At 54.6% G+C, this 24,845-nt stretch overlaps 1 protein-coding gene across 8 annotated transcripts in view; it reads right to left on the bottom strand.

The window, feature by feature from the left end:
• Nucleotides 1-24,845, bottom strand: part of LOC123757285 (high affinity cAMP-specific and IBMX-insensitive 3',5'-cyclic phosphodiesterase 8B) — a 787,483-nt gene that overhangs the window by 579,455 nt on the left and 183,183 nt on the right. For all 8 annotated transcript variants that reach the window (XR_011228393.1, XM_069323843.1, XM_069323837.1 and 5 more), the window contains one exon: nucleotides 3,852-3,928. Coding sequence is in view for 6 of the 8 variants with exons in the window: in XM_069323843.1 (XP_069179944.1) it covers nucleotides 3,852-3,928 (77 nt within the window). In the remaining 2 variants the exon portion in view is untranslated. The remainder of the gene's footprint in view (nucleotides 1-3,851; nucleotides 3,929-24,845) is intronic.

Genomic DNA, 24,845 nt, shown 5'->3' with positions numbered 1-24,845 from the left:
CCCCGCACGTCGAGAGGGGGGGGGGTGACTGACCCCGCACGTCGAGAGGGGGGGGGTGACTGACCCTGCACGTCGAGAGGGGGGGGGGTGACTGACCCCGCACGTCGACAGGGTGGGGGGTGACTGACCCCGCGCGTCGAGAGGGGGGGGGGTGACTGACCCCGCACGTCGAGAGGGGGGGGGGTGACTGACCCCGCACGTCGAGAGGGGGGAGGGGTGACTGACCCCGCGCGTCGAGAGGGGGGGGGTGACTGACCCCGCACGTCGAGAGGGGGGGGGTGACTGACCCTGCACGTCGAGAGGGGGGGGGTGACTGACCCCGCGCGTCGAGAGGGGGGGGTGACTGACCCCGCACGTCGAGAGGGGGGGGTGACTGACCCTGCACGTCGAGAGGGGGGGGGGTGACTGACCCTGCAGGTCGAGAGGGGGGGGTGACTGACCCCGCACGTCGAGAGGGGGGGGTGACTGACCCTGCACGTCGAGAGGGGGGGGGGTGTGACTGACCCCGCGCGTCGAGAGGGGGGGGGTGACTGACCCCGCGCGTCGAGAGGGGGGAGGGTGACTGACCCCGCACGTCGAGAGGGGGGGGGGACTGACCCCGCACGTCGAGAGGGGGGGGTGACTGACCCCGCGCGTCGAGAGGGGGGGTGGGTGACCCCGTACGTCGAGAGGGGGGGGTGACTGACCCTGCACGTCGAGAGGGGGGGGGTGACTGACCCCGCGCGTCGAGAGGGGGGGGGGTGACGGACCCCGCACGTCGGGAGGGGGGGGGGTGACCCCGCACGTCGAGAGGGGGGGGGTGACCCCGCACGTCGAGAGGGGGGGGGGGTGACTGACCCTGCACGTCGAGAGGGGGGGGTGACTGACCCCGCGCGTCGAGAGGGGGGAGGGTGACTGACCCCGCGCGTCGAGAGGGGGGGGGGTGACTGACCCCGCGCGTCGAGAGGGGGGGGGCCCGCCAAACACACACCGAAACTACGACGTTGGTACAACGTTCGAACAAGTTTTACCACCACCTAACCAGTTATAACAACCAATATAGCAAGTTGTAACAACGTTCTAATACGTCATAAACACGTTAAGCCAAGATGTAACAACTTTATTACAAGTTTTAATAAGCGGGAAATAGAGACAGTTTCGGTTTGTGTTTCCAGGGGGGTGACTGACCCCGTGCGTCGAGAGGGGGGGGGGTGACTGACCCCGCGCGTCGAGAGGGGGGGGTGACTGACCCCGCACGTCGAGAGGGGGGGGGTGACCCCGCACGTCGAGAGGGGGGGGTGACTGACCCCGCGCGTCGAGAGGGGGGGGTGACTGACCCCGCACGTCGAGAGGGGGGGGGTGACCCCGCACGTCGAGAGGGGGGGGTGACTGACCCCGCGCGTCGAGAGGGGGGGGGTGACTGACCCCGCACGTCGAGAGGGGGGGGGGTGACCCCGCACGTCGAGAGGGGGGGGTGACCCAGCACGTCGAGAGGGGGGGGGTGACTGACCCTGCACGTCGAGAGGGGGGGGGTGACTGACCCCGCACGTCGAGAGGGGGGGGGTGACTGACCCTGCACGTCGAGAGGGGGGGTGACTGACCCTGCACGTCGAGAGGGGGGGGTGACTGACCCTGCACGTCGAGAGGGGGGGTGACTGACCCCGCACGTCGAGAGGGGGGGTGACTGACCCCGCACGTCGAGAGGGGGGGTGACTGACCCTGCACGTCGAGAGGGGGGGTGACTGACCCTGCACGTCGAGAGGGGGGGTGACTGACCCTGCACGTCGAGAGGGGGGGTGACTGACCCCGCACGTCGAGAGAGGGGGGGGGGTGACTGACCCCACACGTCGAGAGAGGGGGGGTGACTGACCCTGCACGTCGAGAGGGGGGGTGACTGACCCTGCACGTCGAGAGGGGGGGTGACTGACCCTGCACGTCGAGAGGGGGGGGGTGACTGACCCCGCACGTCGAGAGGGGGGGGTGACTGACCCTGCACGTCGAGAGGGGGGGTGACTGACCCTGCACGTCGAGAGGGGGGTGACTGACCCCGCACGTCGAGAGGGGGGGGAGGTGACTGACCCCGCACGTCGAGAGGGGGGGAGGTGACTGACCCCGCACGTCGAGAGGGGGGGGGGTGACTGACCCCGCACGTCGAGAGGGGGGGAGGTGACTGACCCCGCACGTCGAGAGGGGGGGGGGGTGACTGACCCTGCAGGTCGAGAGGGGGGGGGTGACTGACCCCGCACGTCGAGAGGGGGGGGTGACTGACCCTGCACGTCGAGAGGGGGGGGGGGTGTGACTGACCCCGCGCGTCGAGAGGGGGGGGGGTGACTGACCCCGCGCGTCGAGAGGGGGGAGGGTGACTGACCCCGCACGTCGAGAGGGGGGGGGGGGACTGACCCCGCACGTCGAGAGGGGGGGGGTGACTGACCCCGCGCGTCGAGAGGGGGGGGGTGGGTGACCCCGTACGTCGAGAGGGGGGGGTGACTGACCCTGCACGTCGAGAGGGGGGGGGGTGACTGACCCCGCGCGTCGAGAGGGGGGGGGGGTGACGGACCCCGCACGTCGGGAGGGGGGGGGGTGACCCCGCACGTCGAGAGGGGGGGGGTGACCCCGCACGTCGAGAGGGGGGGGGTGACTGACCCTGCACGTCGAGAGGGGGGGGTGACTGACCCCGCGCGTCGAGAGGGGGGAGGGTGACTGACCCCGCGCGTCGAGAGGGGGGGGGTGACTGACCCCGCGCGTCGAGAGGGGGGGGGGCCCGCCAAACACACACCGAAACTACGACGTTGGTACAACGTTCGAACAAGTTTTACCACCACCTAACCAGTTATAACAACCAATATAGCAAGTTGTAACAACGTTCTAATACGTCATAAACACGTTAAGCCAAGATGTAACAACTTTATTACAAGTTTTAATAAGCGGGAAATAGAGACAGTTTCGGTTTGTGTTTCCAGGGGGGTGACTGACCCCGTGCGTCGAGAGGGGGGGGGTGACTGACCCCGCGCGTCGAGAGGGGGGGGTGACTGACCCCGCACGTCGAGAGGGGGGGGGGTGACCCCGCACGTCGAGAGGGGGGGGTGACTGACCCCGCGCGTCGAGAGGGGGGGGGTGACTGACCCCGCACGTCGAGAGGGGGGGGGGTGACCCCGCACGTCGAGAGGGGGGGGGTGACCCCGCACGTCGAGAGGGGGGGGGTGACTGACCCTGCACGTCGAGAGGGGGGGGGTGACTGACCCCGCACGTCGAGAGGGGGGGGGGGTGACTGACCCTGCACGTCGAGAGGGGGGGTGACTGACCCTGCACGTCGAGAGGGGGGGTGACTGACCCTGCACGTCGAGAGGGGGGGTGACTGACCCCGCACGTCGAGAGGGGGGGTGACTGACCCCGCACGTCGAGAGGGGGGGTGACTGACCCTGCACGTCGAGAGGGGGGGGTGACTGACCCTGCACGTCGAGAGGGGGGGTGACTGACCCTGCACGTCGAGAGGGGGGGTGACTGACCCCGCACGTCGAGAGAGGGGGGGGGGTGACTGACCCCACACGTCGAGAGAGGGGGGGTGACTGACCCTGCACGTCGAGAGGGGGGGTGACTGACCCTGCACGTCGAGAGGGGGGGTGACTGACCCTGCACGTCGAGAGGGGGGGGGTGACTGACCCCGCACGTCGAGAGGGGGGGGTGACTGACCCTGCACGTCGAGAGGGGGGGTGACTGACCCTGCACGTCGAGAGGGGGGTGACTGACCCCGCACGTCGAGAGGGGGGGGGTGACTGACCCCGCACGTCGAGAGGGGGGGAGGTGACTGACCCCGCACGTCGAGAGGGGGGGGGGTGACTGACCCCGCACGTCGAGAGGGGGGGGTGACTCACCTGTGTGGGGTGAGAAGAGCCCCACGCATGCGTACTGACTGTTCTAGAGTAGCCGTGCTGGTTCAACCCTGAAGGACCTGTGGAAAAGGATAAATACCAATAAATATTTTTAAATTTAATGTATTCAAGAACAGAAATAATAAATGAAACTTAAAATTCAATATGCAAGAAATATGAAAAAAACAGCATACTCCCAAGGGCGTCACCAGCTGCTCCACAATACTCTCAAGGGCTTCACCAGCTGCTCCACAATACTCTCAAGGGCGTCACCAGCTGCTACACAATACTCCCAAGGGCGTCACCAGCTGCTACACAATACTCCCAAGGGCGTCACCAGCTGCTACACAATACTCTCAAGGGCGTCACCAGCTGCTACACAATACTCTCAAGGGCTTCACCAGCTGCTCCACAATACTCTCAAGGGCGTCACCAGCTGCTACACAATACTCCCAAGGGCGTCACCAGCTGCTACACAATACTCTCAAGGGCGTCACCAGCTGCTACACAATACTCTCAAGGGCGTCACCAGCTGCTACACAATACTCTCAAGGGCGTCACCAGCTGCTACACAATACTCCCAAGGGCGTCACCAGTTGCTACACAATACTCTCAAGGGCATCACCAGCTGCTACACAATACTCTCGAGGGCATCACCAGCTGCAATACAAAACTCTCAAGGGCATCACCAGCTGCTACACGATACTCTCAAGGGCGTCACCAGCTGCTACACAATACTCTCGAGGGCATCACCAGCTGCAATACAAAACTCTCAAGGGCGTCACCAGCTGCTACACAATACTCTCAAGGGCATCACCAGCTGCTACACGATACTCTCAAGGGCATCACCAGCTGCTACACGGTGAATACTCTCAAGGGCGTCACCAGCTGCTACACGGTGAATACTCTTAAGGGCGTCACCAGCTGCTACACGGTGAGTACTCACAAGGGCATCACCAGCTGCAGCACAATACTCTCAAGGGCGTCACCAGCTGCTACAAAATACTCTCAAGGGCATCACCAGCTGCTACACAATACTCTCAAGGGCATCACCAGCTGCTACACAATACTCTCAAGGGCGTCACCAGCTGTTACACGGTGAGTACTCTCAAGGGCATCACCAGCTGCTACACGGTGAGTACTCTCAAGGGCGTCACCAGCTGCTACACGGTGAATACTCTCAAGGGCATCACCAGCTGCTACACGGTGAATACTCTCAAGGGCGTCACCAGCTGCTACACGGTGAATACTCTCAAGGGCGTCACCAGCTGCTACACAATACTCTCAAGGGCATCACCAGCTGCTACACGATACTCTCAAGGGCATCACCAGCTGCTACATGGTGAATATTCTCAAGGGCGTCACCAGCTGCTACACGGTGAATACTCTCAAGGGCATCACCAGCTGCTGCACGGTGAGTACTCTCAAGGGCATCACCAGCTGCTACACAATACTCTCAAGGGCGTCACCAGCTGTTACACGGTGAGTACTCTCAAGGGCGTCACCAGCTGCTACACGGTGAGTACTCTCAAGGGCATCATCAGCTGCTACACGGTGAGTACTCTCAAGGGCATCACCAACTGCTACACGGTGAGTACTCTCAAGGGCGTCACCAGCTGCTACACAATACTCAAGGCGTTACCAGCTGCTACACAATACTCTCAAGGGCGTCACCAGCTGCTACACAATACTCTCAAGGGCATCACCAGCTGCTACACAATACTCTCAAGGGCGTCACCAGCTGCTACACAATACTCTCAATTACATCACCAGCTGCTACACGGTGAATACTCTCAAGGGCGTCACCAGCTGCTACACAATACGCTCAAGGGCGTCACAAGCTGCTACACAATACTCTCAAGGGCGTCACCAGCTGCTACACAATACTCTCAAGGGCATCACCAGCTGCTACACGGTAAATACTCTCAAGGGCGTCACCAGCTGCTACACAATACTCTCAAGGGCGTCACCAGCTGTTACACGGTGAGTACTTTCAAGGGCGACACCAGCTGCTACACGGTGAGTACTCTCAAGGGCATCACCAGCTGCTACACGGTGAGTACTCTCAAGGGCATCACCAGCTGCTACACGGTGAGTACTCTCAAGGGCGTCACCAGCTGCTACACAATACTCTCAAGGGAGTCACCAGCTGCTACACAATACTCTCAAGGGCATCACCAGCTGCTACACAATACTCTCAAGGGCATCACCAGCTGCTACACGGTGAGTACTCTCAAGGGCATCACCAGCTGCTACACGGTGAGTACTCTCAAGGGCATCACCAGCTGCTACACGGTGAGTACTCTCAAGGGCGTCACCAGCTGCTACACGGTGAATACTCTCAAGGGCGTCACCAGCTGCTACACAATACTCTCAAGGGCGTCACCAGCTGCTACACAATACTCTCAAGGGCATCACCAGCTGCTACACAATACTCTCAAGGGCGTCACCAGCTGCTATACAATACTCTCAAGGGCGTCACCAGCTGCTACACAATACTCTCAAGGGCGTCACCAGCTGCTACACAATACTCTCAAGGGCATCATCAGCTGCTACACAATACTCTCAAGGGCATCACCAGCTGCTACACAATACTCTCAAGGGCATCACCAGCTGCTACACAATACTCTCAAGGGCGTCACCAGCTGCTACACAATACGCTCAAGGGCGTCACCAGCTGCTACACAATACTCCCAAGGGCATCACCAGCTGCTACACAATACTCTCAAGGGCGTCACCAGCTGCTACACAATACTCTCAAGGGCGTCACCAGCTGCTACACAATACTCTCAAGGGCATCACCAGCTGCTACACAATACTCTCAAGGGCGTCACCAGCTGCTACACAATACTCTCAAGGGCGTCACCAGCTGCTACACAATACTCTCAAGGGCGTCACCAGCTGCTACACAATACTCTCAAGAGTGTCACCAGCTGCTATACAATACTCCCAAGGGCGTCACCAGCTGCTACACAATACTCTCAAGGGCGTCACCATCTGCTACACAATACTCCCAAGGGCGTCACCAGCTGCTACACAATACTCTCAAGGGCATCACCAGCTGCTACACAATACTCTCAAGGGCGTCACCAGCTGCTACACAATACTCTCAAGGGCGTCACCAGCTGCTACACAATACTCTCAAGGGCGTCACCAGCTGCTACACAATACTCTCAAGGGCATCACCAGCTGCTACACAATACTCCCAAGGGCATCACCAGCTGCTACACAATACTCCCAAGGGCATCACCAGCTGCAACACAATACTCTCAAGGGCATCACCAGCTGCTACACAATACTCCCAAGGGCATCACCAGCTGCAACACAATACTCTTAAGGGCATCACCAGCTGCTACACAATACTCACAAGGGCGTCACCAGCTGCTACACAATACTCTCAAGGGCATCACCAGCTGCAACACAAAACTCTCAAGGGCATCACCAGCTGCTACACGATACTCTCAAGGGCATCACCAGTTGCTACACGATACTCTCAAGGGCATCACCAGCTGCTACACAATACTCTCAAGGGCATCACCAGTTGCTACACGATACTCTCAATGGCATCACCAGCTGCTACACAATACTCTCAAGGGCATCACCAGCTGCTACACGATACTCTCAAGGGCATCACCAGGTGCTACAAGGTGAATACTCTCAAGGGCGTCACCAGCTGCTACACAATACTCTCAAGGGCGTCACCAGCTGCTACACAATACTCTCAAGGGCATCACCAGCTGCTACACAATATTCTCAAGGGCATCACCAGCTGCTACACGATACTCTCAAGGGCATCACCAGTTGCTACACGATACTCTCAAGGGCATCACCAGCTGCTACACAATACTCTCAAGGGCGTCACCAGCTGCTACACAATACTCTCAAGGGCGTCACCAGCTGTTACACGGTGAATACTCTCAAGGGCATCACCAGCTGCTACACAATACTCTCAAGGGCATCACCAGCTGCTACACAATGCTCTCAAGGGCGTCACCAGCTGCTACACAATACTCTCAAGGGCGTCACCAGCTGCTACACAATACTCTCAAGGGCGTCACCAGCTGCTACACAATACTCCCAAGGGCGTCACCAGCTGCTACACAATACTCTCAAGGGCATCACCAGCTGCTACACGATACTCTCAAGGGCGTCACCAGTTGCTACACGATACTCTCAAGGGCATCACCAGCTGCTACACAATACTCTCAAGAGCATCACCATTTGCTACACAATACTCTCAAGGGCATCACCAGCTGCTACACAATACTCTCAAGGTCATCACCAGCTGCAACACAATACTCTCAAGGGCATCACCAGCTGCTACACAATACTCTCAAGGGAGTCACCAGCTGCTACACAATACTCTCAAGGGCATCACCAGCTGCTACACAATACTCTCAAGGGCATCACCAGCTGCTACACAATACTCTCAAGGGCATCACCAGCTGCTACACAATACTCTCAAGGGCATCACCAGCTGCAACACAAAACTCTCAAGGGCATCACCAGCTGCTACACGATACTCTCAAGGGCGTCACCAGTTGCTACACGATACTCTCAAGGGCATCACCAGCTGCACCACAATACTCTCAAGGGCATCACCAGCTGCTACACAATACTCCCAAGGGCATCACCAGCTGCTACACAATACTCTCAAGGGCGTCACCAGCTGCTACACAATACACTCAAGGGCGTCACCAGCTGCTACACAATACTCTCAAGGGCATCACCAGCTGCTACACAATACTCCCAAGGGCATCACCAGCTGCAACACAATACTCTCAAGGGCATCACCAGCTGCTACACAATACTCTCAAGGGCGTCACCAGCTGCTACACAATACTCTCAAGGGCATCACCAGCTGCTACACAATACTCTCAAGGGCATCACCAGCTGCAACACAAAACTCTCAAGGGCATCACCAGCTGCTACACGATACTCTCAAGGGCGTCACCAGTTGCTACACGATACTCTCAAGGGCGTCACCAGCTGCTACACAATACTCTCAAGGGCGTCACCAGCTGCTACACAATACACTCAAGGGCGTCACCAGCTGCTACACAATACTCTCAAGGGCATCACCAGCTGCTACACAATACTCCCAAGGGCATCACCAGCTGCAACACAATACTCTCAAGGGCATCACCAGCTGCTACACAATACTCTCAAGGGCGCCACCAGCTGCTACACAATACTCTCAAGGGCATCACCAGCTGCTACACAATACTCTCAAGGGCATCACCAGCTGCAACACAAAACTCTCAAGGGCATCACCAGCTGCTACACGATACTCTCAAGGGCGTCACCAGTTGCTACACAATACACTCAAGAGCGTCACCAGGTGCTACACAATACTCTCAAGGGCATCACCAGCTGCTACACAATACTCTCAAGGGCATCACCAGCTGCTACACAATACTCCCAAGGGCATCACCAGCTGCAACACAATACTCTCAAGGGCATCACCAGTTGCTACACAATACTCTCAAGGGCGTCACCAGCTGCTACACAATACTCTCAAGGGCATCACCAGTTGCTACACGATACTCTCAAGGGCATCACCAGCTGCTACACGGTGAATACTCTCAAGGGCGTCACCAGCTGCTACACGGTGAATACTCTCAAGGGCGTCACCAGCTGCTACACAATACTCTCAAGGGCATCACCAGCTGCTACACAATACTCTCAAGGGCATCACCAGCTGCTACACAATACTCTCAAGGGCATCATCAGCTGCTACACGGTGAGTACTCTCAAGGGCATCACCAACTGCTACACGGTGAGTACTCTCAAGGGCGTCACCAGCTGCTACACAATACTCAAGGGCGTTACCAGCTGCTACACAATACTCTCAAGGGCGTCACCAGCTGCTACACAATACTCTCAAGGGCGTCACCAGCTGCTACACAATACTCAAGGGCGTTACCAGCTGCTACACAATACTCTCAAGGGCATCACCAGCTGCTACACAATACTCTCAAGGGCGTCACCAGCTGCTACACAATACTCTCAATTACATCACCAGCTGCTACACGGTGAATACTCTCAAGGGCGTCACCAGCTGCTTCACAATACGCTCAAGGGCGTCACAAGCTGCTACACAATACTCTCATGGGCGTCACCAGCTGCTACACAATACTCTCAAGGGCATCACCAGCTGCTACACGGTAAATACTCTCAAGGGCGTCACCAGCTGCTACACAATACTCTCAAGGGCGTCACCAGCTGTTACACGGTGAGTACTTTCAAGGGCGACACCAGCTGCTACACGGTGAGTACTCTCAAGGGCATCACCAGCTGCTACACGGTGAGTACTCTCAAGGGCATCACCAGCTACTACACGGTGAGTACTCTCAAGGGCGTCACCAGCTGCTACACAATACTCTCAAGGGAGTCACCAGCTGCTACACAATACTCTCAAGGGCATCACCAGCTGCTACACAATACTCTCAAGGGCATCACCAGCTGCTACACGGTGAGTACTCTCAAGGGCATCACCAGCTGCTACACGGTGAGTACTCTCAAGGGCATCACCAGCTGCTACACGGTGAGTACTCTCAAGGGCGTCACCAGCTGCTACACGGTGAATACTCTCAAGGGCGTCACCAGCTGCTACACAATACTCTCAAGGGCGTCACCAGCTGCCACACAATACTCTCAAGGGCATCACCAGCTGCTACACAATACTCTCAAGGGCGTCACCAGCTGCTACACAATACTCTCAAGGGCGTCACCAGCTGCTACACAATACTCTCAAGGGCGTCACCAGCTGCTACACAATACTCTCAAGGGCATCACCAGCTGCTACACAAAACTCTCAAGGGCATCACCAGCTGCTACACAATACTCTCAAGGGCGTCACCAGCTCCTACACAATACTCACAAGGGCGTCACCAGCTGCTACACAATACGCTCAAGGGCGTCACCAGCTGCTATACAATACTCTCAAGGGCGTCACCAGCTGCTACACAATACTCCCAAGGGCGTCACCATCTGGTACACAATACTCCCAAGGGCGTCACCATCTGCTACACAATACTCTCAAGGGCATCACCAGCTGCTACACAATACTCTCAAGGGCATCACCAGCTGCTACACAATGCTCTCAAGGGCGTCACCAGCTGCTACACAATACTCTCAAGGGCGTCACCAGCTGCTACACAATACTCTCAAGGGCGTCACCAGCTGCTACACAATACTCCCAAGGGCGTCACCAGCTGCTACACAATACTCTCAAGGGCATCACCAGCTGCTACACGATACTCTCAAGGGCGTCACCAGTTGCTACACGATACTCTCAAGGGCATCACCAGCTGCTACACAATACTCTCAAGAGCATCACCATTTGCTACACAATACTCTCAAGGGCATCACCAGCTGCTACACAATACTCTCAAGGTCATCACCAGCTGCAACACAATACTCTCAAGGGCATCACCAGCTGCTACACAATACTCTCAAGGGAGTCACCAGCTGCTACACAATACTCTCAAGGGCATCACCAGCTGCTACACGATACTCTCAAGGGCATCACCAGTTGCTACATGATACTCTCAAGGGCATCACCAGCTGCTACACAATACTCTCAAGGGCATCACCAGTTGCTACACGATACTCTCAATGGCATCACCAGCTGCTACACAATACTCTCAAGGGCATCACCAGCTGCTACACGATACTCTCAAGGGCATCACCAGGTGCTACAAGGTGAATACTCTCAAGGGCGTCACCAGCTGCTACACAATACTCTCAAGGGCGTCACCAGCTGCTACACAATACTCTCAAGGGCATCACCAGCTGCTAAACAATATTCTCAAGGGCATCACCAGCTGCTACACGATACTCTCAAGGGCATCACCAGTTGCTACACGATACTCTCAAGGGCATCACCAGCTGCTACACAATACTCTCAAGGGCGTCACCAGCTGCTACACAATACTCTCAAGGGCGTCACCAGCTGTTACACGGTGAATACTCTCAAGGGCATCACCAGCTGCTACACAATACTCTCAAGGGCATCACCAGCTGCTACACAATGCTCTCAAGGGCGTCACCAGCTGCTACACAATACTCTCAAGGGCGTCACCAGCTGCTACACAATACTCTCAAGGGCGTCACCAGCTGCTACACAATACTCCCAAGGGCGTCACCAGCTGCTACACAATACTCTCAAGGGCATCACCAGCTGCTACACGATACTCTCAAGGGCGTCACCAGTTGCTACACGATACTCTCAAGGGCATCACCAGCTGCTACACAATACTCTCAAGAGCATCACCATTTGCTACACAATACTCTCAAGGGCATCACCAGCTGCTACACAATACTCTCAAGGTCATCACCAGCTGCAACACAATACTCTCAAGGGCATCACCAGCTGCTACACAATACTCTCAAGGGAGTCACCAGCTGCTACACAATACTCTCAAGGGCATCACCAGCTGCTACACAATACTCTCAAGGGCATCACCAGCTGCTACACAATACTCTCAAGGGCATCACCAGCTGCTACACAATACTCTCAAGGGCATCACCAGCTGCAACACAAAACTCTCAAGGGCATCACCAGCTGCTACACAATACTCTCAAGGGCGTCACCAGCTGCTACACAATACACTCAAGGGCGTCACCAGCTGCTACACAATACTCTCAAGGGCATCACCAGCTGCTACACAATACTCCCAAGGGCATCACCAGCTGCAACACAATACTCTCAAGGGCATCACCAGCTGCTACACAATACTCTCAAGGGCGTCACCAGCTGCTACACAATACTCTCAAGGGCATCACCAGCTGCTACACAATACTCTCAAGGGCATCACCAGCTGCAACACAAAACTCTCAAGGGCATCACCAGCTGCTACACGATACTCTCAAGGGCGTCACCAGTTGCTACACGATACTCTCAAGGGCGTCACCAGCTGCTACACAATACTCTCAAGGGCGTCACCAGCTGCTACACAATACACTCAAGGGCGTCACCAGCTGCTACACAATACTCTCAAGGGCATCACCAGCTGCTACACAATACTCCCAAGGGCATCACTAGCTGCAACACAATACTCTCAAGGGCATCACCAGCTGCTACACAATACTCTCAAGGGCGCCACCAGCTGCTACACAATACTCTCAAGGGCATCACCAGCTGCTACACAATACTCTCAAGGGCATCACCAGCTGCAACACAAAACTCTCAAGGGCATCACCAGCTGCTACACGATACTCTCAAGGGCGTCACCAGTTGCTACACAATACACTCAAGAGCGTCACCAGGTGCTACACAATACTCTCAAGGGCATCACCGCTGCTACACAATACTCTCAAGGGCATCACCAGCTGCTACACAATACTCCCAAGGGCATCACCAGCTGCAACACAATACTCTCAAGGGCATCACCAGTTGCTACACAATACTCTCAAGGGCGTCACCAGCTGCTACACAATACTCTCAAGGGCATCACCAGTTGCTACACGATACTCTCAAGGGCATCACCAGCTGCTACACGGTGAATACTCTCAAGGGCGTCACCAGCTGCTACACGGTGAATACTCTCAAGGGCGTCACCAGCTGCTACACAATACTCTCAAGGGCATCACCAGCTGCTACACAATACTCTCAAGGGCATCACCAGCTGCTACACAATACTCTCAAGGGCATCATCAGCTGCTACACGGTGAGTACTCTCAAGGGCATCACCAACTGCTACACGGTGAGTACTCTCAAGGGCGTCACCAGCTGCTACACAATACTCAAGGGCGTTACCAGCTGCTACACAATACTCTCAAGGGCGTCACCAGCTGCTACACAATACTCTCAAGGGCGTCACCAGCTGCTACACAATACTCAAGGGCGTTACCAGCTGCTACACAATACTCTCAAGGGCATCACCAGCTGCTACACAATACTCTCAAGGGCGTCACCAGCTGCTACACAATACTCTCAATTACATCACCAGCTGCTACACGGTGAATACTCTCAAGGGCGTCACCAGCTGCTTCACAATACGCTCAAGGGCGTCACAAGCTGCTACACAATACTCTCAAGGGCGTCACCAGCTGCTACACAATACTCTCAAGGGCATCACCAGCTGCTACACGGTAAATACTCTCAAGGGCGTCACCAGCTGCTACACAATACTCTCAAGGGCGTCACCAGCTGTTACACGGTGAGTACTTTCAAGGGCGACACCAGCTGCTACACGGTGAGTACTCTCAAGGGCATCACCAGCTGCTACACGGTGAGTACTCTCAAGGGCATCACCAGCTGCTACACGGTGAGTACTCTCAAGGGCGTCACCAGCTGCTACACAATACTCTCAAGGGAGTCACCAGCTGCTACACAATACTCTCAAGGGCATCACCAGCTGCTACACAATACTCTCAAGGGCATCACCAGCTGCTACACGGTGAGTACTCTCAAGGGCATCACCAGCTGCTACACGGTGAGTACTCTCAAGGGCATCACCAGCTGCTACACGGTGAGTACTCTCAAGGGCGTCACCAGCTGCTACACGGTGAATACTCTCAAGGGCGTCACCAGCTGCTACACAATACTCTCAAGGGCGTCACCAGCTGCTACACAATACTCTCAAGGGCATCACCAGCTGCTACACAATACTCTCAAGGGCGTCACCAGCTGCTACACAATACTCTCAAGGGCGTCACTAGCTGCTACACAATACTCTCAAGGGCGTCACCAGCTGCTACACAATACTCTCAAGGGCATCACCAGCTGCTACACAAAACTCTCAAGGGCATCACCAGCTGCTACACAATACTCTCAAGGGCGTCACCAGCTCCTACACAATACTCATAAGGGCGTCACCAGCTGCTACACAATACGCTCAAGGGCGTCACCAGCTGCTATACAATACTCTCAAGGGCGTCACCAGCTGCTACACAATACTCCCAAGGGCGTCACCATCTGGTACACAATACTCCCAAGGGCGTCACCATCTGCTACACAATACTCTCAAGGGCATCACCAGCTGCTACACAATACTCTCAAGGGCATCACCAGCTGCTACACAATGCTCTCAAGGGCGTCACCAGCTGCTACACAATACTCTCAAGGGCGTCACCAGCTGCTACACAATACTCTCAAGGGCGTAACCAGCTGCTACACAATACTCCCAAGGGCGTCACCAGCTGCTACACAATACTCTCAAGGGCATCACCAGCTGCTACACGATACTCTCAAGGGCGTCACCAGTTGCTACACGATACTCTCAAGGGCATCACCAGCTGCTACACAATACTCTCAAGAGCATCACCATTTGCTACACAATACTCTCAAGGGCATCACCAGCTGCTACACAATACTCTCAAGGTCATCACCAGCTGCAACACAATACTCTCAAGGGCATCACCAGCTGCTACACAATACTCTCAAGGGAGTCACCAGCTGCTACACAATACTCTCAAGGGCATCACCAGCTGCTACACAATACTCTCAAGGGCATCACCAGCTGCTACACAATACTCTCAAGGGCATCACCAGCTGCAACACAATACTCTCAAGGGCATCACCAGCTGCTACACAATACTCTCAAGGGCGTCACCAGCTGCTACACAATACTCTCAAGGGCATCACCAGCTGCTACACAATACTCTCAAGGGCATCACCAGCTGCTACACAATACTCTCAAGGGCATCACCAGCTGCTACACAATACTCTCAAGGGCGTCACCAGCTGCTACACAATACGCTCAAGGGCGTCACCAGCTGCTACACAATACTCCCAAGGGCGTCACCAGCTGCTACACAATACTCTCAAGGGCGTCACCAGCTGCTACACAATACTCTCAAGGGCGTCACCAGCTGCTACACAATACTCTCAAGGGCATCACCAGCTGCTACACAATACTCTCAAGGGCGTCACCAGCTGCTACACAATACTCTCAAGGGCGTCACCAGCTGCTACACAATACTCTCAAGGGCGTCACCAGCTGCTACACAATACTCTCAAGGGCATCACCAGCTGCTACACGGTGAGTACTCTCAAGGGCATCACCAGCTACTACACGGTGAGTACTCTCAAGGGCGTCACCAGCTGCTACACAATACTCTCAAGGGAGTCACCAGCTGCTACACAATACTCTCAAGGGCATCACCAGCTGCTACACAATACTCTCAAGGGCATCACCAGCTGCTACACGGTGAGTACTCTCAAGGGCATCACCAGCTGCTACACGGTGAGTACTCTCAAGGGCATCACCAGCTGCTACACGGTGAGTACTCTCAAGGGCGTCACCAGCTGCTACACGGTGAATACTCTCAAGGGCGTCACCAGCTGCTACACAATACTCTCAAGGGCGTCACCAGCTGCCACACAATACTCTCAAGGGCATCACCAGCTGCTACACAATACTCTCAAGGGCGTCACCAGCTGCTACACAATACTCTCAAGGGCGTCACCAGCTGCTACACAATACTCTCAAGGGCGTCACCAGCTGCTACACAATACTCTCAAGGGCATCACCAGCTGCTACACAAAACTCTCAAGGGCATCACCAGCTGCTACACAATACTCTCAAGGGCGTCACCAGCTCCTACACAATACTCACAAGGGCGTCACCAGCTGCTACACAATACGCTCAAGGGCGTCACCAGCTGCTATACAATACTCTCAAGGGCGTCACCAGCTGCTACACAATACTCCCAAGGGCGTCACCATCTGGTACACAATACTCCCAAGGGCGTCACCATCTGCTACACAATACTCTCAAGGGCATCACCAGCTGCTACACAATACTCTCAAGGGCATCACCAGCTGCTACACAATGCTCTCAAGGGCGTCACCAGCTGCTACACAATACTCTCAAGGGCGTCACCAGCTGCTACACAATACTCTCAAGGGCGTCACCAGCTGCTACACAATACTCCCAAGGGCGTCACCAGCTGCTACACAATACTCTCAAGGGCATCACCAGCTGCTACACGATACTCTCAAGGGCGTCACCAGTTGCTACACGATACTCTCAAGGGCATCACCAGCTGCTACACAATACTCTCAAGAGCATCACCATTTGCTACACAATACTCTCAAGGGCATCACCAGCTGCTACACAATACTCTCAAGGTCATCACCAGCTGCAACACAATACTCTCAAGGGCATCACCAGCTGCTACACAATACTCTCAAGGGAGTCACCAGCTGCTACACAATACTCTCAAGGGCATCACCAGCTGCTACACGATACTCTCAAGGGCATCACCAGTTGCTACATGATACTCTCAAGGGCATCACCAGCTGCTACACAATACTCTCAAGGGCATCACCAGTTGCTACACGATACTCTCAATGGCATCACCAGCTGCTACACAATACTCTCAAGGGCATCACCAGCTGCTACACGATACTCTCAAGGGCATCACCAGGTGCTACAAGGTGAATACTCTCAAGGGCGTCACCAGCTGCTACACAATACTCTCAAGGGCGTCACCAGCTGCTACACAATACTCTCAAGGGCATCACCAGCTGCTAAACAATATTCTCAAGGGCATCACCAGCTGCTACACGATACTCTCAAGGGCATCACCAGTTGCTACACGATACTCTCAAGGGCATCACCAGCTGCTACACAATACTCTCAAGGGCGTCACCAGCTGCTACACAATACTCTCAAGGGCGTCACCAGCTGTTACACGGTGAATACTCTCAAGGGCATCACCAGCTGCTACACAATACTCTCAAGGGCATCACCAGCTGCTACACAATGCTCTCAAGGGCGTCACCAGCTGCTACACAATACTCTCAAGGGCGTCACCAGCTGCTACACAATACTCTCAAGGGCGTCACCAGCTGCTACACAATACTCCCAAGGGCGTCACCAGCTGCTACACAATACTCTCAAGGGCATCACCAGCTGCTACACGATACTCTCAAGGGCGTCACCAGTTGCTACACGATACTCTCAAGGGCATCACCAGCTGCTACACAATACTCTCAAGAGCATCACCATTTGCTACACAATACTCTCAAGGGCATCACCAGCTGCTACACAATACTCTCAAGGTCATCACCAGCTGCAACACAATACTCTCAAGGGCATCACCAGCTGCTACACAATACTCTCAAGGGAGTCACCAGCTGCTACACAATACTCTCAAGGGCATCACCAGCTGCTACACAATACTCTCAAGGGCATCACCAGCTGCTACACAATACTCTCAAGGGCATCACCAGCTGCTACACAATACTCTCAAGGGCATCACCAGCTGCAACACAAAACTCTCAAGGGCATCACCAGCTGCTACACAATACTCTCAAGGGCGTCACCAGCTGCTACACAATACACTCAAGGGCGTCACCAGCTGCTACACAATACTCTCAAGGGCATCACCAGCTGCTACACAATACTCCCAAGGGCATCACCAGCTGCAACACAATACTCTCAAGGGCATCACCAGCTGCTACACAATACTCTCAAGGGCGTCACCAGCTGCTACACAATACTCTCAAGGGCATCACCAGCTGCTACACAATACTCTCAAGGGCATCACCAGCTGCAACACAAAACTCTCAAGGGCATCACCAGCTGCTACACGATACTCTCAAGGGCGTCACCAGTTGCTACACGATACTCTCAAGGGCGTCACCAGCTGCTACACAATACTCTCAAGGGCGTCACCAGCTGCTACACAATACACTCAAGGGCGTCACCAGCTGCTACACAATACTCTCAAGGGCATCACCAGCTGCTACACAATACTCCCAAGGGCATCACTAGCTGCAACACAATACTCTCAAGGGCATCACCAGCTGCTACACAATACTCTCAAGGGCGCCACCAGCTGCTACACAATACTCTCAAGGGCATCACCAGCTGCTACACAATACTCTCAAGGGCATCACCAGCTGCAACACAAAACTCTCAAGGGCATCACCAGCTGCTACACGATACTCTCAAGGGCGTCACCAGTTGCTACACAATACACTCAAGAGCGTCACCAGGTGCTACACAATACTCTCAAGGGCATCACCGCTGCTACACAATACTCTCAAGGGCATCACCAGCTGCTACACAATACTCCCAAGGGCATCACCAGCTGCAACACAATACTCTCAAGGGCATCACCAGTTGCTACACAATACTCTCAAGGGCGTCACCAGCTGCTACACAATACTCTCAAGGGCATCACCAGTTGCTACACGATACTCTCAAGGGCATCACCAGCTGCTACACGGTGAATACTCTCAAGGGCGTCACCAGCTGCTACACGGTGAATACTCTCAAGGGCGTCACCAGCTGCTACACAATACTCTCAAGGGCATCACCAGCTGCTACACAATACTCTCAAGGGCATCACCAGCTGCTACACAATACTCTCAAGGGCATCATCAGCTGCTACACGGTGAGTACTCTCAAGGGCATCACCAACTGCTACACGGTGAGTACTCTCAAGGGCGTCACCAGCTGCTACACAATACTCAAGGGCGTTACCAGCTGCTACACAATACTCTCAAGGGCGTCACCAGCTGCTACACAATACTCTCAAGGGCGTCACCAGCTGCTACACAATACTCAAGGGCGTTACCAGCTGCTACACAATACTCTCAAGGGCATCACCAGCTGCTACACAATACTCTCAAGGGCGTCACCAGCTGCTACACAATACTCTCAATTACATCACCAGCTGCTACACGGTGAATACTCTCAAGGGCGTCACCAGCTGCTTCACAATACGCTCAAGGGCGTCACAAGCTGCTACACAATACTCTCAAGGGCGTCACCAGCTGCTACACAATACTCTCAAGGGCATCACCAGCTGCTACACGGTAAATACTCTCAAGGGCGTCACCAGCTGCTACACAATACTCTCAAGGGCGTCACCAGCTGTTACACGGTGAGTACTTTCAAGGGCGACACCAGCTGCTACACGGTGAGTACTCTCAAGGGCATCACCAGCTGCTACACGGTGAGTACTCTCAAGGGCATCACCAGCTGCTACACGGTGAGTACTCTCAAGGGCGTCACCAGCTGCTACACAATACTCTCAAGGGAGTCACCAGCTGCTACACAATACTCTCAAGGGCATCACCAGCTGCTACACAATACTCTCAAGGGCATCACCAGCTGCTACACGGTGAGTACTCTCAAGGGCATCACCAGCTGCTACACGGTGAGTACTCTCAAGGGCATCACCAGCTGCTACACGGTGAGTACTCTCAAGGGCGTCACCAGCTGCTACACGGTGAATACTCTCAAGGGCGTCACCAGCTGCTACACAATACTCTCAAGGGCGTCACCAGCTGCTACACAATACTCTCAAGGGCATCACCAGCTGCTACACAATACTCTCAAGGGCGTCACCAGCTGCTACACAATACTCTCAAGGGCGTCACTAGCTGCTACACAATACTCTCAAGGGCGTCACCAGCTGCTACACAATACTCTCAAGGGCATCACCAGCTGCTACACAAAACTCTCAAGGGCATCACCAGCTGCTACACAATACTCTCAAGGGCGTCACCAGCTCCTACACAATACTCATAAGGGCGTCACCAGCTGCTACACAATACGCTCAAGGGCGTCACCAGCTGCTATACAATACTCTCAAGGGCGTCACCAGCTGCTACACAATACTCCCAAGGGCGTCACCATCTGGTACACAATACTCCCAAGGGCGTCACCATCTGCTACACAATACTCTCAAGGGCATCACCAGCTGCTACACAATACTCTCAAGGGCATCACCAGCTGCTACACAATGCTCTCAAGGGCGTCACCAGCTGCTACACAATACTCTCAAGGGCGTCACCAGCTGCTACACAATACTCTCAAGGGCGTAACCAGCTGCTACACAATACTCCCAAGGGCGTCACCAGCTGCTACACAATACTCTCAAGGGCATCACCAGCTGCTACACGATACTCTCAAGGGCGTCACCAGTTGCTACACGATACTCTCAAGGGCATCACCAGCTGCTACACAATACTCTCAAGAGCATCACCATTTGCTACACAATACTCTCAAGGGCATCACCAGCTGCTACACAATACTCTCAAGGTCATCACCAGCTGCAACACAATACTCTCAAGGGCATCACCAGCTGCTACACAATACTCTCAAGGGAGTCACCAGCTGCTACACAATACTCTCAAGGGCATCACCAGCTGCTACACAATACTCTCAAGGGCATCACCAGCTGCTACACAATACTCTCAAGGGCATCACCAGCTGCAACACAATACTCTCAAGGGCATCACCAGCTGCTACACAATACTCTCAAGGGCGTCACCAGCTGCTACACAATACTCTCAAGGGCATCACCAGCTGCTACACAATACTCTCAAGGGCATCACCAGCTGCTACACAATACTCTCAAGGGCATCACCAGCTGCTACACAATACTCTCAAGGGCGTCACCAGCTGCTACACAATACGCTCAAGGGCGTCACCAGCTGCTACACAATACTCCCAAGGGCGTCACCAGCTGCTACACAATACTCTCAAGGGCGTCACCAGCTGCTACACAATACTCTCAAGGGCGTCACCAGCTGCTACACAATACTCTCAAGGGCATCACCAGCTGCTACACAATACTCTCAAGGGCGTCACCAGCTGCTACACAATACTCTCAAGGGCGTCACCAGCTGCTACACAATACTCTCAAGGGCGTCACCAGCTGCTACACAATACTCTCAAGAGTGTCACCAGCTGCTATACAATACTCCCAAGGGCGTCACCAGCTGCTACACAATACTCTCAAGGGCGTCACCATCTGCTACACAATACTCCCAAGGGCGTCACCAGCTGCTACACAATGCTCTCAAGGGCATCACCAGCTGCTACACAATACTCTCAAGGGCGTCACCAGCTGCTACACAATACTCTCAAGGGCGTCACCAGCTGCTACACAATACTCTCAAGGGCGTCACCAGCTGCTACACAATACTCTCAAGGGCATCACCAGCTGCTACACAATACTCCCAAGGGCATCACCAGCTGCTACACAATACTCCCAAGGGCATCACCAGCTGCAACACAATACTCTCAAGGGCATCACCAGCTGCTACACAATACTCCCAAGGGCATCACCAGCTGCAACACAATACTCTCAAGGGCATCACCAGCTGCTACACAATACTCACAAGGGCGTCACCAGTTGCTACACAATACTCTCAAGGGCATCACCAGCTGCAACACAAAACTCTCAAGGGCATCACCAGCTGCTACACGATACTCTCAAGGGCATCACCAGTTGCTACACGATACTCTCAAGGGCATCACCAGCTGCTACACAATACTCTCAAGGGCATCACCAGTTGCTACACGATACTCTCAATGGCATCACCAGCTGCTACACAATACTCTCAAGGGCATCACCAGCTGCTACACGATACTCTCAAGGGCATCACCAGGTGCTACAAGGTGAATACTCTCAAGGGCGTCACCAGCTGCTACACAATACTCTCAAGGGCGTCACCAGCTGCTACACAATACTCTCAAGGGCATCACCAGCTGCTACACAATACTCTCAAGGGCATCACCAGCTGCTACACGATACTCTCAAGGGCATCACCAGTTGCTACACGATACTCTCAAGGGCATCACCAGCTGCTACACAATACTCTCAAGGGCGTCACCAGCTGCTACACAATACTCTCAAGGGCGTCACCAGCTGTTACACGGTGAATACTCTCAAGGGCATCACCAGCTGCTACACAATACTCTCAAGGGCATCACCAGCTGCTACACAATGCTCTCAAGGGCGTCACCAGCTGCTACACAATACTCTCAAGGGCGTCACCAGCTGCTACACAATACTCTCAAGGGCGTCACCAGCTGCTACACAATACTCCCAAGGGCGTCACCAGCTGCTACACAATACTCTCAAGGGCATCACCAGCTGCTACACGATACTCTCAAGGGCGTCACCAGTTGCTACACGATACGCTCAAGGGCATCACCAGCTGCTACACAATACTCTCAAGAGCATCACCATTTGCTACACAATACTCTCAAGGGCATCACCAGCTGCTTCACAATACTCTCAAGGTCATCACCAGCTGCAACACAATACTCTCAAGGGCATCACCAGCTGCTACACAATACTCTCAAGGGAGTCACCAGCTGCTACACAATACTCTCAAGGGCATCACCAGCTGCTACACAATACTCTCAAGGGCATCACCAGCTGCTACACAATACTCTCAAGGGCATCACCAGCTGCTACACAATACTCTCAAGGGCATCACCAGCTGCAACACAAAACTCTCAAGGGCATCACCAGCTGCTACACGATACTCTCAAGGGCGTCACCAGTTGCTACACGATACTCTCAAGGGCATCACCAGCTGCACCACAATACTCTCAAGGGCATCACCAGCTGCTACACAATACTCCCAAGGGCATCACCAGCTGCTACACAATACTCTCAAGGGCGTCACCAGCTGCTACACAATACACTCAAGGGCGTCACCAGCTGCTACACAATACTCTCAAGGGCATCACCAGCTGCTACACAATACTCCCAAGGGCATCACCAGCTGCAACACAATACTCTCAAGGGCATCACCAGCTGCTACACAATACTCTCAAGGGCGTCACCAGCTGCTACACAATACTCTCAAGGGCATCACCAGCTGCTACACAATACTCTCAAGGGCATCACCAGCTGCAACACAAAACTCTCAAGGGCATCACCAGCTGCTACACGATACTCTCAAGGGCGTCACCAGTTGCTACACGATACTCTCAAGGGCGTCACCAGCTGCTACACAATACTCTCAAGGGCGTCACCAGCTGCTACACAATACACTCAAGGGCGTCACCAGCTGCTACACAATACTCTCAAGGGCATCACCAGCTGCTACACAATGCTCTCAAGGGCGTCACCAGCTGCTACACAATACTCTCAAGGGCGTCACCAGCTGCTACACAATACTCTCAAGGGCGTCACCAGCTGCTACACAATACTCCCAAGGGCGTCACCAGCTGCTACACAATACTCTCAAGGGCATCACCAGCTGCTACACGATACTCTCAAGGGCGTCACCAGTTGCTACACGATACTCTCAAGGGCATCACCAGCTGCTACACAATACTCTCAAGAGCATCACCATTTGCTACACAATACTCTCAAGGGCATCACCAGCTGCTACACAATACTCTCAAGGTCATCACCAGCTGCAACACAATACTCTCAAGGGCATCACCAGCTGCTACACAATACTCTCAAGGGAGTCACCAGCTGCTACACAATACTCTCAAGGGCATCACCAGCTGCTACACAATACTCTCAAGGGCATCACCAGCTGCTACACAATACTCCCAAGGGCATCACCAGCTGCAACACAATACTCTCAAGGGCATCACCAGCTGCTACACAATACTCACAAGGGCGTCACCAGCTGCTACACAATATTCTCAAGGGCATCACCAGCTGCAACACAAAACTCTCAAGGGCATCACCAGCTGCTACACGATACTCTCAAGGGCGTCACCAGTTGCTACACGATACTCTCAAGGGCATCACCAGCTGCTACACAATACTCTCAAGGGCATCACCAGCTGCTACACAATACTCCCAAGGGCATCACCAGCTGCTACACAATACTCTCAAGGGCGTCACCAGCTGCTACACAATACACTCAAGGGCGTCACCAGCTGCTACACAATACTCTCAAGGGCATCACCAGCTGCTACACAATACTCCCAAGGGCATCACCAGCTGCAACACAATACTCTCAAGGGCATCACCAGCTGCTACACAATACTCTCAAGGGCGTCACCAGCTGCTACACAATACTCTCAAGGGCGTCACCAGCTGCTACAAAATACTCTCAAGGGCGTCACCAGCTGCTACACAATACTCCCAAGGGCGTCACCATCTGGTACACAATATTCCCAAGGGCGTCACCATCTGCTACACAATACTCTCAAGGGCATCACCAGCTGCTACACAATACTCTCAAGGGCATCACCAGCTGCTACACAATACTCCCAAGGGCATCACCAGCTGCTACACAATACTCTCAAGGGCGTCACT

The sequence above is a fragment of the Procambarus clarkii genome, chromosome 13 (genome assembly GCF_040958095.1).
Source record: "Procambarus clarkii isolate CNS0578487 chromosome 13, FALCON_Pclarkii_2.0, whole genome shotgun sequence".
In the NCBI taxonomy this organism is placed as follows: domain Eukaryota; kingdom Metazoa; phylum Arthropoda; class Malacostraca; order Decapoda; family Cambaridae; genus Procambarus; species Procambarus clarkii.
This window is presented reverse-complemented; position numbering and strand designations above follow the sequence as displayed.